The sequence below is a fragment of the Amphiura filiformis genome, chromosome 6, assembly GCF_039555335.1.
Source record: "Amphiura filiformis chromosome 6, Afil_fr2py, whole genome shotgun sequence".
In the NCBI taxonomy this organism is placed as follows: Eukaryota; Metazoa; Echinodermata; class Ophiuroidea; order Amphilepidida; family Amphiuridae; genus Amphiura; species Amphiura filiformis.
In genome coordinates, this window is record NC_092633.1 from 3,189,270 (window position 1) to 3,201,350 (window position 12,081).

At 38.1% G+C, this 12,081-nt stretch overlaps 1 protein-coding gene across 1 annotated transcript in view; it reads left to right on the top strand.

The window, feature by feature from the left end:
- The window catches only part of LOC140154825 (transcription initiation factor TFIID subunit 5-like), a 28,574-nt gene extending 25,077 nt beyond the window's left edge, over window positions 1-3,497 (top strand). Inside the window, 3 exon segments of the mRNA XM_072177413.1 lie at window positions 447-624; window positions 1,627-1,720; window positions 2,433-3,497. Of these exon segments, the coding sequence (XP_072033514.1) occupies window positions 447-624; window positions 1,627-1,720; window positions 2,433-2,619 (459 nt within the window). The 3' untranslated portion in view covers window positions 2,620-3,497.
- The last annotated feature ends 8,584 nt before the right edge of the window (window positions 3,498-12,081 follow it).

Here is a 12,081-nt window from a genome sequence, read left to right on the forward strand (position 1 = left end):
CTTTCATGAAACACACAAAATTCCCCTGTTCTTGGTTGTTTCCTTTCAAATTTTAAATGAAGATGAAAGTAGTCATTTACTATTAATGAAGAAAAAAGGTGCAAAATGAGTATTTTTTTGGTGTGTGCTTGCAGTGGACAACAGCAGTGGCGTAGCGTCATAGTGCCCCCCAGTGCACGTGCCCCCCAATCGATCTGAATTTTTTTTAATCCCATAGGAAAATTGCCACAAAATGGCTTGTGCCCCCCCATCAGACCCGGTGCCCCCCATGTGATGACCCACGCCACGCCACTGAACAACAACATGTTTGGATCAGCTCCTGTTTCCCACAGTACATCATGATCCTTTATTTATGACATAGCTTTGCATTTCAAAAACAAGCTTCACTGTAATGCAGCATCATATGATTAATAACATTAGTGCATAATTTGTTCATTTATTCACAGGGTTCTATCCATTCCTTAGCCTTTTCACCTAATGGTCACTACTTGGCATCTACAGGAGAAGACAAGAGAGTTTTAATATGGGAACTTAGACATGGAAGTTTAGTTGGGGAACTTACTGGACATAATGATACAGTATATTCAATGTGCTTCTGTAGGGATGGCCATCTGTTAGCAACAGGTAATTAGCAAATTACAGCTAAATATGGCACCAGAAACAAATTTATTCGATCTTTGGATCGACCACCGATGCTGCTTCGATGTTTGTTATTAATGAAATAGCAACTAATTAATCAGAATTAACGCTAAATATATAGCAGTCAATACCACTGCAGGCAAAAATTACTATATTATCAGAATTAATAATAGTAAATGAATTGATTTCATAAATAATAAGGATCGACCAAGCATCGATGGTAGATCGAACTTATTTGTTTCTATTGCCTAATACACAATGAATTAAAGTTGGTGGTGGCAGACTGAACTGCAATTAAGGTTTTGCCCTGAATTTATTGCAGTTCACAGCCGAAACTCCAGAAATGAATGCTACTCATAAAGAGTACTGTTATGCTGGATTCATACTGCATGTCACTGAGCAGTGTGACGCTTTATCGTGCCACTTGCATTTTTCCTGCAAGCTGCAGTCACCAAGTGGCATGCCGCTGAGTAGTAGTTGCATAACTCTGAAAACCAATGTTGCTGCTCATTGGCCAAAATCATAGCCTGTTCTCATATGTCAGAGTGGCAACATTCCCAAGTTGACTAGAATTCAACTCCCAGTGATTTTCCACTTTGAGCAAAGCGATGGAGTGATCGATATATATCGGCTTACCGCTGGTCACCACTGGCACGACTGATTGCGTTTGACGTATAAATGTCGGCAAAGTGGTTAGGGGCATGACAGTATGAAGCCAGCATTACTGATGTCAGTTTAATTCAACACTTTTTATTATGTATTGAGTTTGGTTGAAGTAATTCCTCTGTCAGCCTTTGAATTTTAATTAGTGCAGGCAAGCTACACATTTTAGGGAAACTTTAACTTGTTAGCTCCATCCAAATCACCCAAATCATAGTTCAAGGAGGGCATTGACAGGAATTGCTTTTGCTTGCCTCAATTCTGTATGTGTTGTTATTACCATTTATTTTGTTTAGCAATTTTTTTTAATTATCTATTGCCCTGCAGGTGGATTAGATAATTCGGTCAAATTATGGGATATCAAGAAAGTGTTTGCAGAAGTAGACTCAGATGATATGGCAACCACACCACAGATTGTCCAGTAAGTTGACATTGGTTTTAGTGGGTTTTTTTTCAAACTTGATAAAGAATATACAGTTTTGTTCACTCCTCCAAGATGACAAGGTGTGTGATGAATGTGTGTGTGCAGAGTCTCAGGGAACAGGTTGTTTGTTTGAATACTGTTTATACTTGTCACTTTCGTTCCATTGGCAATTGTGTTTATTACATTGCAAATCATTTTCTCAGGTGATTTAAAGGCATTATAATGTGACCAGACCTGATCCAATCAGGCTGAAGTCTGCAATAATGAAATGGACATATCGGCAAAAAGTGAGGAGCAAAAACAATTAAAAACATAAGAAAATGGATGTATAAAAGGTTCATAACTTTGCAACCATTTACCAAGTATTCAAGAGACTTGGGGATTCAATATCAGTATGTGTAGGTACTGTGAATGGTAGTAATTCAATTTTCAAAATTTCTGACTTTGGCCTGAGTGGATCAGATCAGGTCACATTTTATGTTGTTTTGCAGACAGAAGCTAAAGTTAAGTAAATTATGTACTTGTAAATTGTTTATCTGCATTTAAAACAATACCACCTTGAATTTGTTGTAAAAAAATGACAATATTATCTTATTTGCTGATCAGAGAAAAAAAAATCCAACAAATATTTTAAGGTGAAATATGAGCATCTTCTTTTTCAGTATTTTATTATAACCTTTTAAACCTTTGATTTTCTCACTTTGTGCAGGTCCGAGAAATCCAACATCTTATTAGGTTCTTATCCTACCAGACACACCCCTGTGCATCATCTTCACTTTACAAGGAGGAATTTACTTATGGCTAGTGGACCTTATTTACCTCCTCCATCAGCATCATCTAGCCACACTACAACATCATCAGCAACCATAACGACAACATCGGCATTAGCACATTAATCATGTGGCATTGAGATGTGGTTGTAGGTGTGCAATATGTGACACGTTCAAAGGAAATGAGTCGGATGTCGCAAATATTGATTTTGAGATATTGGCAAAGAAAGTTTTAAAAACTCTTTTGTTTTATAATGTTTTCAGCGATTGATAAATTGATGTAACTTTGCAAAGAAAAGTCGTATCAACATGGGGTTTTCAGTTTCTGAAAGCTCTAAGTGTCCTCTTTAGAAACATATGAAAAACAAATTTTCGACCAGGGTCGACATGTGACTCATCCCTCTTGATCATGTCACATATATGGTGCTCTGGGGAAGAAATGGACCTTAGAGAGGAAAGGAGACATTTACTGATGGCTAGTGGACCTTACTGTCACCATCAGCATCTTCTAGCCATTCACAACATCAGCAGCAACACATTAAGCTTGTGGCATTGCAAAGTGGTTGTAGGTACATTGTCTGGTGCTCTGGGGAAGAAATAGACCTTACAGAGGAAAGAAGACATTACTGATGGCTAGTGGACCTTACTCACTGCTACCATCAGCATCTTCTAGCCATCCACAACATCAGCAGCAACACATTAATCATGTGACATTGCAAAGTGGTTGTAGGTTTGCAATGTCTTGTGCTCTGGGAAGGAAGTGGATCTTACAGAGGAAAGGAGTCGTTTACTGATGGCCAATAAACCTTACTGACTGCCACCATCAGCATCTACTAGCCATCCATAACATCATCAGCAACAGTAGCAACATTTAGCTTGTGATATTGCCAAGTGGTTGTAGGTACAATGTCTGGTGCTCTGAGGAAAAAGTGGACTTTATAGGCAGATTAAGAAGTTGTGTGCTTGTCCACACCCAATATATTTTAGGCCTTTTCAGTGAGAAACTATATGTGACGTGTCATGTCAAAAGGAGACACTTTTGGGCAGGATCGTAAATGGAGAAATAGCCAAAAATCTGCTGGTGGGTGATTTTTTCACAATTTGGGTTTGTTGCTAATTTGTGATGTTATTAATGTTAAAAATATTGTCTGATAGTTTCAGACCGGAATGTAACTGGCATCTTGTATTTTTGAGACATTTTTCAAGTTAATTCCCACTCTCAACATTGTCAATAATATTTTTAAAGGCCGATATCTCAATTTCCAATTTTATAATACCATAACTTCCGAACTCAATATCTTTGCTTAGGAATGTTCAAATTAATTTTGGAAAACGGCGTTGTGGAGCAAAATATCTATATAATTAAGATATGTAAAAACCTCAAAATTCATAACCTGCCCAAAAGTGTCTCCTTTTGACATGACACGTCACATATATAGGTAACCATAGAAAATGTGTTCCTTATGTCATGAAGATCAAATGAATCAATGGTTTTCACTCTCTTTGACTTATGAAGACATAACAAAAAAAGGTCTAGAACAAGAACAAAGTCATAACCACTAGTATGTGAAGCATATCTCCTTTGAAAACTGCACAAAATGAGATGCAAAAGGAGCATTTCACAGTGCAAAGGTGAGCATGTGCATCTGCCAATACAGTGTAGGAAGACAACTTCTGATTCCAGAAAAGTTGAGCACTATCGGGGGTAAAAATATACTGAATTACCAAATGAATCGTACCTCAATCCTAAAATCACTCAATAGAAGTGGACTGATTTGTCTTTTAAAGCCATAATATGTGACATGGTATATCGAAAGGAGACACTTTTGGGCAGGATCATAAATGGAGAAATAGCCAAAACTCTGCCCGGGGGTGATTTTTTCACAATTTGGGTTTGTTGCAAATTTGTGATGTTAATGATGTTTTAAATATTGTCTGATAGACCGGAATATAACTGGCATCTTGTATTTTTCAGACATTTTTCATGGTTATTCCTACTTTCAACATTATCAATAATATTTTTAAAGGCCGATATCTCAATTCCCAATTTTATAATACCATAACTTACGAACTCAATATCTTCGCTTAGGAATGTCTGATTTCATTGGGGGAAAATAGTGTTGTGGAGCAAAGTATAACACTCAAAATTGATAACCTGCCCAAAAGTGTCTCTTTTTGATATACCACGTCACATAATGATTGCGGTCAAATTTGAATTTATTTATTCTTTGCCAAATCATTTTAAAAGATTGTACATTATGGTTCTTTAAAGTAAATAGGTGATGGAAGTATAAGGGTTTGAAAAAGCAAACAGTGACTGGAATATGGAGATGATTCAACACGCCGATTACAGTTGGAAGTCTTTGTATTGACTGTCTATACAGAAAGGGCTGGAGAAAGGGTAGCTTACTTCATTAAATGAAGTATGATATCTGTACTATAATTAGCATGGGGTTAGATCTTATGCTTCTCTTATTATTGTTTTTGACAATGTTTGTATCATGTATGTGGTATTAAAATACCAGTAATTGTACAATTGTGAAGTATTTTCACTTCTTGAGTCCGTAACTTTGTCTGATTTGACTTTTTTTGGCCTTGTCTGAACTATGTTCCACTGTCCGGAGCTGTTTCACAAGATCCATTAGACCTACTAGCCTTTTCGAGATGTGGCGGACACAATAGGATGGCGCTGCACGAAATGGGTAAAGTCTTTTGAATTTGCCAGGTTTTACCCATATCGAAGACTGCCCTCCTATTGTGTACGCCATATATTGAAAAGGCTAATGGGGACACCACTTAGTGGGTGGGAGGAAGGATATCAAGCTGTGCTCTGTGCCGGTAAATTTTCAGTGACAATATGCAAATTTAATAGCAAAATTTTTGCAAAAATTACTGCAAGTTGATATCAGAGCTTGTGGTCAAATTATTTTAAGATCTGTCAGGCACAGCATCAGGGAAAATGGTATCGAAACCTGGTGGAAGGAATCGTACACACCAGCTGGTCACCTGATTAGTTTTTTCACAAAAAGTATGCAAATATAGTAGGTAGTTTAGCATAATTTATGCAAACATCTGCACACACAAAATTGTGAACTTTTAAACAATCCCCAGATTTGATTGGCGTTCTCATATCTGGCACTTCTCTCTTATTATATACAGGGCTGTCATCTTCTGCAGCAGAAGGGGTTCATGAATATACTGGGGGACATATAATTTTTATACCAGAATATCGGGGATCATAATTTTTTTTACACCAAAAATAGGGTTGTACCTCTAAGAATTTTACAGGTAGGGTTAGGGATGGGTAGGGTAAGGGGTTTGAATTATTATTGTGAAGGAACTGATCAATAACCCCAATCTGTAGGGGTGGGTAAGTTTTGGTGGGATAGTAATAGCTAGAGGTTGGGTATGAGGGTAGGGGTTGGAGAAAGGGCTATGTTTAACCCCATAAACCTTGGTACCCGTCAAATGACCCCCCCCTAATTTGCCCACTATGGTGTGGTGGGAGTATTTTGTGGAATGAAGGTTGTCCCAATTTGCCCAATAGGGTTTAGTGGGAATATATAGTGATGGCTTTGACCAATAGGGTGTGGTATGGGTATATAGTGGAATGTAGGTTTTGGTGGGAGGAGGGTAGGGTTGGGGTAATAGCTAGGGGTAAGAGGGTAGGTGGAATAAAGGATTTGGTGGGGTAGGTTACCCCCCCCCCCCCAGGTGGGGTAAGGGGCTTGTTCAATGTTTCAAATATCTTTCCGAAGAAGGAACACTGGTACACATCATTAAACAGTTTTACACCTGAGAAGCTCCTTGGTTGTAATAATAGTGGCGGCAGAAGCATTAAAATTTATGGGGGTTCCATTTACGCGTTGAAAAGTTTCAATTTCAGACGTTTTAGCCTAATTGAAGCATACAACATCATGCAATTTTGCCCTAGTTTGGGCCAAAACAGTGCTTTTTGGACAAAAAAGGAAGATCTACATGGCAATTATTGCTTTATTTTTTGTTCTTAAAAGATTTTTAGGGGGACCCTGCGCTCGCCACGCCGCCTATGAAAAGGAATGACTGATAATAATAGCCTGAGTAGATAATACTTTTATTATAATTCAAAAGTAAATTTTCCAATTTAGTATGCTACTCGATTCATCCATGCATGATTGTCCATCAAACGGCTAAGAAATTCCTAGTGGGGCATATCACATTTTTGGGTGGGTATGCTCCCCAGGAATTTTGAGGTGGTAAAGGGAGTCGGCTTTGGGAGCTGACGCGATTGCACCACGGTAAAAGTCGTCCTTGGGAGCTGCCAATAAGTAAACCGGGGACGGCGGGGGTCTGTTAGAGCCGCCAACAGTCCAAATCAAGGGTCTTACTAGAAATGTGAGGAATGAGCAATTTAAGAGCTGAAATGATCCAAATCAGGGGTCTGTTTTGGTCAAATTTAGGGGGTCTTCAGGCTGCGAAATCCCGTATGGTAATCTGTGTTAAGTACCCCCCCCCCACCCCCAACACCATGTGCCAAATTTACACGATCCAAAATGGCCAAACATGAAGTGGTGAAATCTGATTAAAAATCATACCAATGCAACTTCCTTTCATTATGATTCAGAAAAGGTACAGTTTGACCTGTCTCCGACTCTTGAGTTATGATCAAATCAGTTGTGAACGGTCAGATTTTAGTGGGGTAAAAAATTGAAATACGCTCATTATTGTGATAAAAATAGTCTTCACTGTTTCCACTTGCAAAATCATTTGAAATAAAGAATAGTTTGCTTATCTAAGGTGTTTTGTTACCGGGGGAACAGGGCAAAGGAGTGATTAAAAAAGGTCACATTTGACAACAATCTTGACCTATTTACCAAAAATAAAATATATCAAACTAATTTGCAAGCTTTTACATATCATTAAAGCAGGCCTAGACTTTTTAAAAACAAATCCAAAACATTGTTGCAAGATTATTAGGCCTATGCTCACTTGAATACATTGACGAAAATCCAGGCTTTGGGAGCTATATTTAAAGGGGAAGTCGTTGTATTACAGACTTTATAAGGAGGTCAGGTAATACAACCCTAACCCTAAAACTAACCCTAACCTCTTTCTAAGCGCAGTAATCCCGGGGCAGTAATACAGTGATAAAGGTCCATTCAGTGGTCAATTCGGCGCCCAGGGCACTTTGACGTGCCCCCCAATCCGTCGCTACGCCACTGTTAGGGCATAGATGTGCTAACATATCGACTTTGGAAGTAACGGGGAGTGCGGACATCACTGAGTTCGAAATTAGGGGTCTTTCGGTGAGACTGAGCCTAAACATAAAAAAGGGGTATTTTGGTGAAAAGGTCCCAAAGGGGTCATTCCGTGAGACTGAAAAATCTTACCCAAAAAAAAGGGGTCAGTCTTTCCGTGAGACTGATGGGAAAAATTTCGGGTCGAAATATGAGTTGATACAAAATTGTCAAAAGTCATCAAATGTTTTGAAAAAATGTCAAATGTTTTGAAAAATTTGAAGAAAAATAATGAAAAAACAAAGACATTCGGTGAGAGATTATCACAAATGTGCATATGTGTCCAATTCTTGACAGCAAAACAAGGGGTCATTCCGGGGGGGATGTGCCACGCAGACTTTCGGATGCTGACAAAAAAACCCACATTTGTCCTAATTGGGCGCTTTTAAGGGTACTTTTGCCCAAATGCGCCCAATTGGGCGCATTGGTATCCACTGAAAACCCACCCATTGATATACCAAAATTGCTGAAAAGGTACCCCAAAACCGTGGCACATCCCCGTATAATACCTCCCCGGGTCATTGGGCCGGTGAGAGGGAGTTCAGTACCACCGGGGCAGCTTCCCCATATTAGTCTTGCCCCTCCCTCTTGTGGGACACTGGTCGCCCGATTACTAATATAACAGGCCTATTTAAGATTGTTGTTTTTTGTACTTTAAGCCCATTTTTGACCATTTTCGTCTAAGTTTGCCCCCGCCCCCCCCCCCCACCTTTGTCCAAAAAAGGGCTCACGGGCTACGCCAAAGAGGGATGGGGTCAATTACTGTGGCCGCACATCCCCATCACCCATTTCTAGTGAGTGCCTGACCCCCTCCCCCCGGACATAACCTTCTAGTGGTTAAGCCGAAAGCCGTGTATTAAAGACAAAAAATGATGAGACATTTACGAATCTGTCATTTCTATGAGGTAGGCTAGAGAAATTCGCTGCATGTATTTGAATGGTTGTCAATAGCTGCTGTTTTCCTCGTGTTTTTGCTAATTTTTTCAGAGCAATGACATTTGTACGTCGACAAATCCTTCATTCTTAGGCAATTTTTAAACAATTTAGGCCTAAATGATTTGTCGCTGGGATCACTAAATTTGGCCCCGGCCGGGCTGTCTATTAATTTACAATTTCAACGTGGCTGTGCATTCTTATGATCAGGGGCGTAGCGGGGAGCAAAATAAAATTTTTGGGGCACAGACGAAAAAAAATTGCAGTTGCATCATACAATACATAGAGACTGTATGTCTTCGAGCTTCCCGAAACTAGGGCCTAAAAATGGAATTTTACACTATTTTCGCCCATGATCCGGCTAAAAAAGGGCTTTATTGTTACAATGTGCGCGCGTAGCGTGGAAAAATTTTGTATTTTACACTATTTTGGCCCTGAATTTTGCTAGAAAAGGGCTCCTTGCCCTTTTTTTTTTCCTTTGCCCTCCTGATTTTCTCTTTCATTTTTTGTCAGAAGGGCACTTTTTCTTTCATTTTGCCTGACCCCCGCTGGCTACGCTACTGCTTATGATCGTGCTGTAATATCACTATGCATGAGAAAGCAGAAAGATGAACATAAAAGTATAATTTTTTGCCATGGAAATTAGTCAAGGAATCTAAAATAGGCTTTAGGCGCTAAACACAAAACATAATTTTTTTTTCCATTTTGGATATTGACCTTATTTTTAGAATTATTGATCAAATAAAGCCAATTTTGGATTTTAACTGAATGACATTTTCATTAGCCGAGCCAGTAGCCTGAGCTTTTTGGTCAATTAAAAAAACCGGTGTAGCCTAGGGGGCCCGCCTATTCCGCCTAAAGCCAATATCCAAAAGAAATAAACCGGCCGTTCCTGGAATTCATTTATTTTTCATTTATTAAGCTTTCTTTATACAGGGCTATACAACATTCAGTGTCTAGCACTGCTTTCCAAGAAGGCTCTATTTACAACATTAACAAAAAAAAAAAAAATAGGTACCGTAATTACAATGTATACTTAACTTAAGCAAAAATAAAATTACAATTTAATATAAGAACTAGCTAATAATACATATAGGCCCTATATTTTAAATACATAATATAGAAAAGAAAAGGCTATAGGCTATCTGAAGGTGTCAACAAAAATAATTATACATTTACATTGAAATGGTTAATAATGTTTTTGAATTGGTTAATGGTTAAAAGATCAAAAATTAGGTGACCATTTTGTGGAAGTTTATTCCGAGTAATTACAGACCTTGTTCTAAATCAGCAGCATTGGTTTTGAATGATGATCAACAAGTGTAGGCCTATTCAAAAGTTGATGTCTGGTTGGATATGAGCCCGGGGGGGGGGGGTACTCAGTACAAATGACCATACGGGGACGTGCCGCAAATATGGGTAGCATTTTCAGCCTCTTGGTATATCAATGACCCCTTTTTCAAAGCACATTTTGGTATATGAATGGGTCCTTTTTTCGGAAAATAGCCCAATTTTCCCTTAATCTAGCCAAATTTAAAATTTTCGGAAAATTTGTAAAAACTTAGACAATTTGGGTTAAATTCGGCCGAAAATTTTGACTTTTGGTATATCAATGGGTCCAAATTTCTTGAAAAATTGGTATATTTATGGGTCCACTTTCAAATTCTCAGCGGCACGTCCCTACCAAAACCAAACTTGAGTACTTCGGGGGATATGAGTGAACTGAGTTTGTAAAATTAATTGAGATGCATTGCCTTTGAGACATTTTATAATGAGGAGTTGATTAATATCCAACGGTCTTGAAGTTTACACCAATGCAATGTTTTCATCATATCGTTATTGGAGTTCTATATCAGCTGACAATTCTTGCAAGCCTGTTTAGGATTTTTTGCATTTTTGATCTTAGTTCACCATTGCAATTTGACCAAATTGGACTACAATAAACAACATGAGACATTATAAAGCTTCTGCTAGCATTTTAAGAACACTTTGGTAAAAAACATTTGACACGATACATAGGGTACCTGCAGGGAATATGGGACCATTAAGGACGTTTAGCTTATTTGCATAAAAACTAAAGAAGATATGCCCACAAGAGATTGTTATGATGAACAACCTGTCCTTTAAGATTAATAAAACAGGCAATGTTACCTTGTTTTTATGTTTGTTTGGACGCTATGACGTCAAAATTACGTCATCGTCAATATTACCTGCATGTGCAGGTAATATGGGACACTGTGTTATCTCTATGGTGAAAATCAAAAAGTTCAGAAAATCACTCTTTTGTTCTAAAAACATTTTTGTTACATGATTTTGAATGTTAAATGCAAATTTCTACAAGAAAATTCAATTTTCTAAATAGTTTTGCTTTTCGCATTGACAATGCACACAATTTCCTATGTGTCCCATATTACCTGCACCCATTCAGTTGAAAATCAGAGAAAATAATCATTTATAAAGGAAAGTGCCACTTGTCAGTGGAATTTTACCTGCTGATAAGCTTAACCCATCACCTAAAGATCATAAAAATGACAAATGCCCCTCAGTACCAGAGTTTTGGATACACAATCATAAAATGTGACGTCATTGATTTTATATCAGGCCAAAAAACGACATAATTTTTTGGGCAATTTCACTGGCATAGATTTCCAAGAGTTTGATACACAGACTCCAAAACTGCATTTCTAGAAGCACAATTGATGTCTCTAAACACTTAACAAATCAACTTAAAGTGTTTACCTTCTCTAAGCTACTTTTTCTTAAAATGAAAACAGGTGTCCCATATTACCTGCTGTCCCATAATATTACCTGCAGCTACCCTAATAGGCCTACTACAACGTATTTTTAGATTGCCCTAAGCCTACAGAATCAATGTGCATGCTGATGATGCCAAGTATCAAAAATGTGTTTTGTGATATTTTCTGTGCAAAGTCTTGAGTATTTTTTACAATTCAATGTGAAGTGTTTCAAGTAATTTTATTTCAATGTATGATCTTTCTGAATACTGATGATGAGTAAAATGTCAAATTCAGTGGGTCACGTCATCATCCGCAAAAGATGAAATTGCAAGATGACGCACATTCATGTGACTTCATGTGTGTGACTTCCTAGCTCTGAGACGAAAGGGGGCGTAGATGCCGGAGTGACATCTCCGGCCCTGATCTCCGGTGTTGAGTCTATGGTACATTATATTCACAGGGTTTTTAGCTGTTTTCCCCAAGTCTGGTCTTTTTGAAAGTCTAATAGAAATTGACGCCCTTTCTACCACTATTCACTGTGTCAATTAACCGGATGACCTATTAAAATATTGAATTAGCAGTAGTGATTTTTGTGTTTTAGGAATATCTTTTTTTAATTGATAAAAAAAAAATATAGAAAC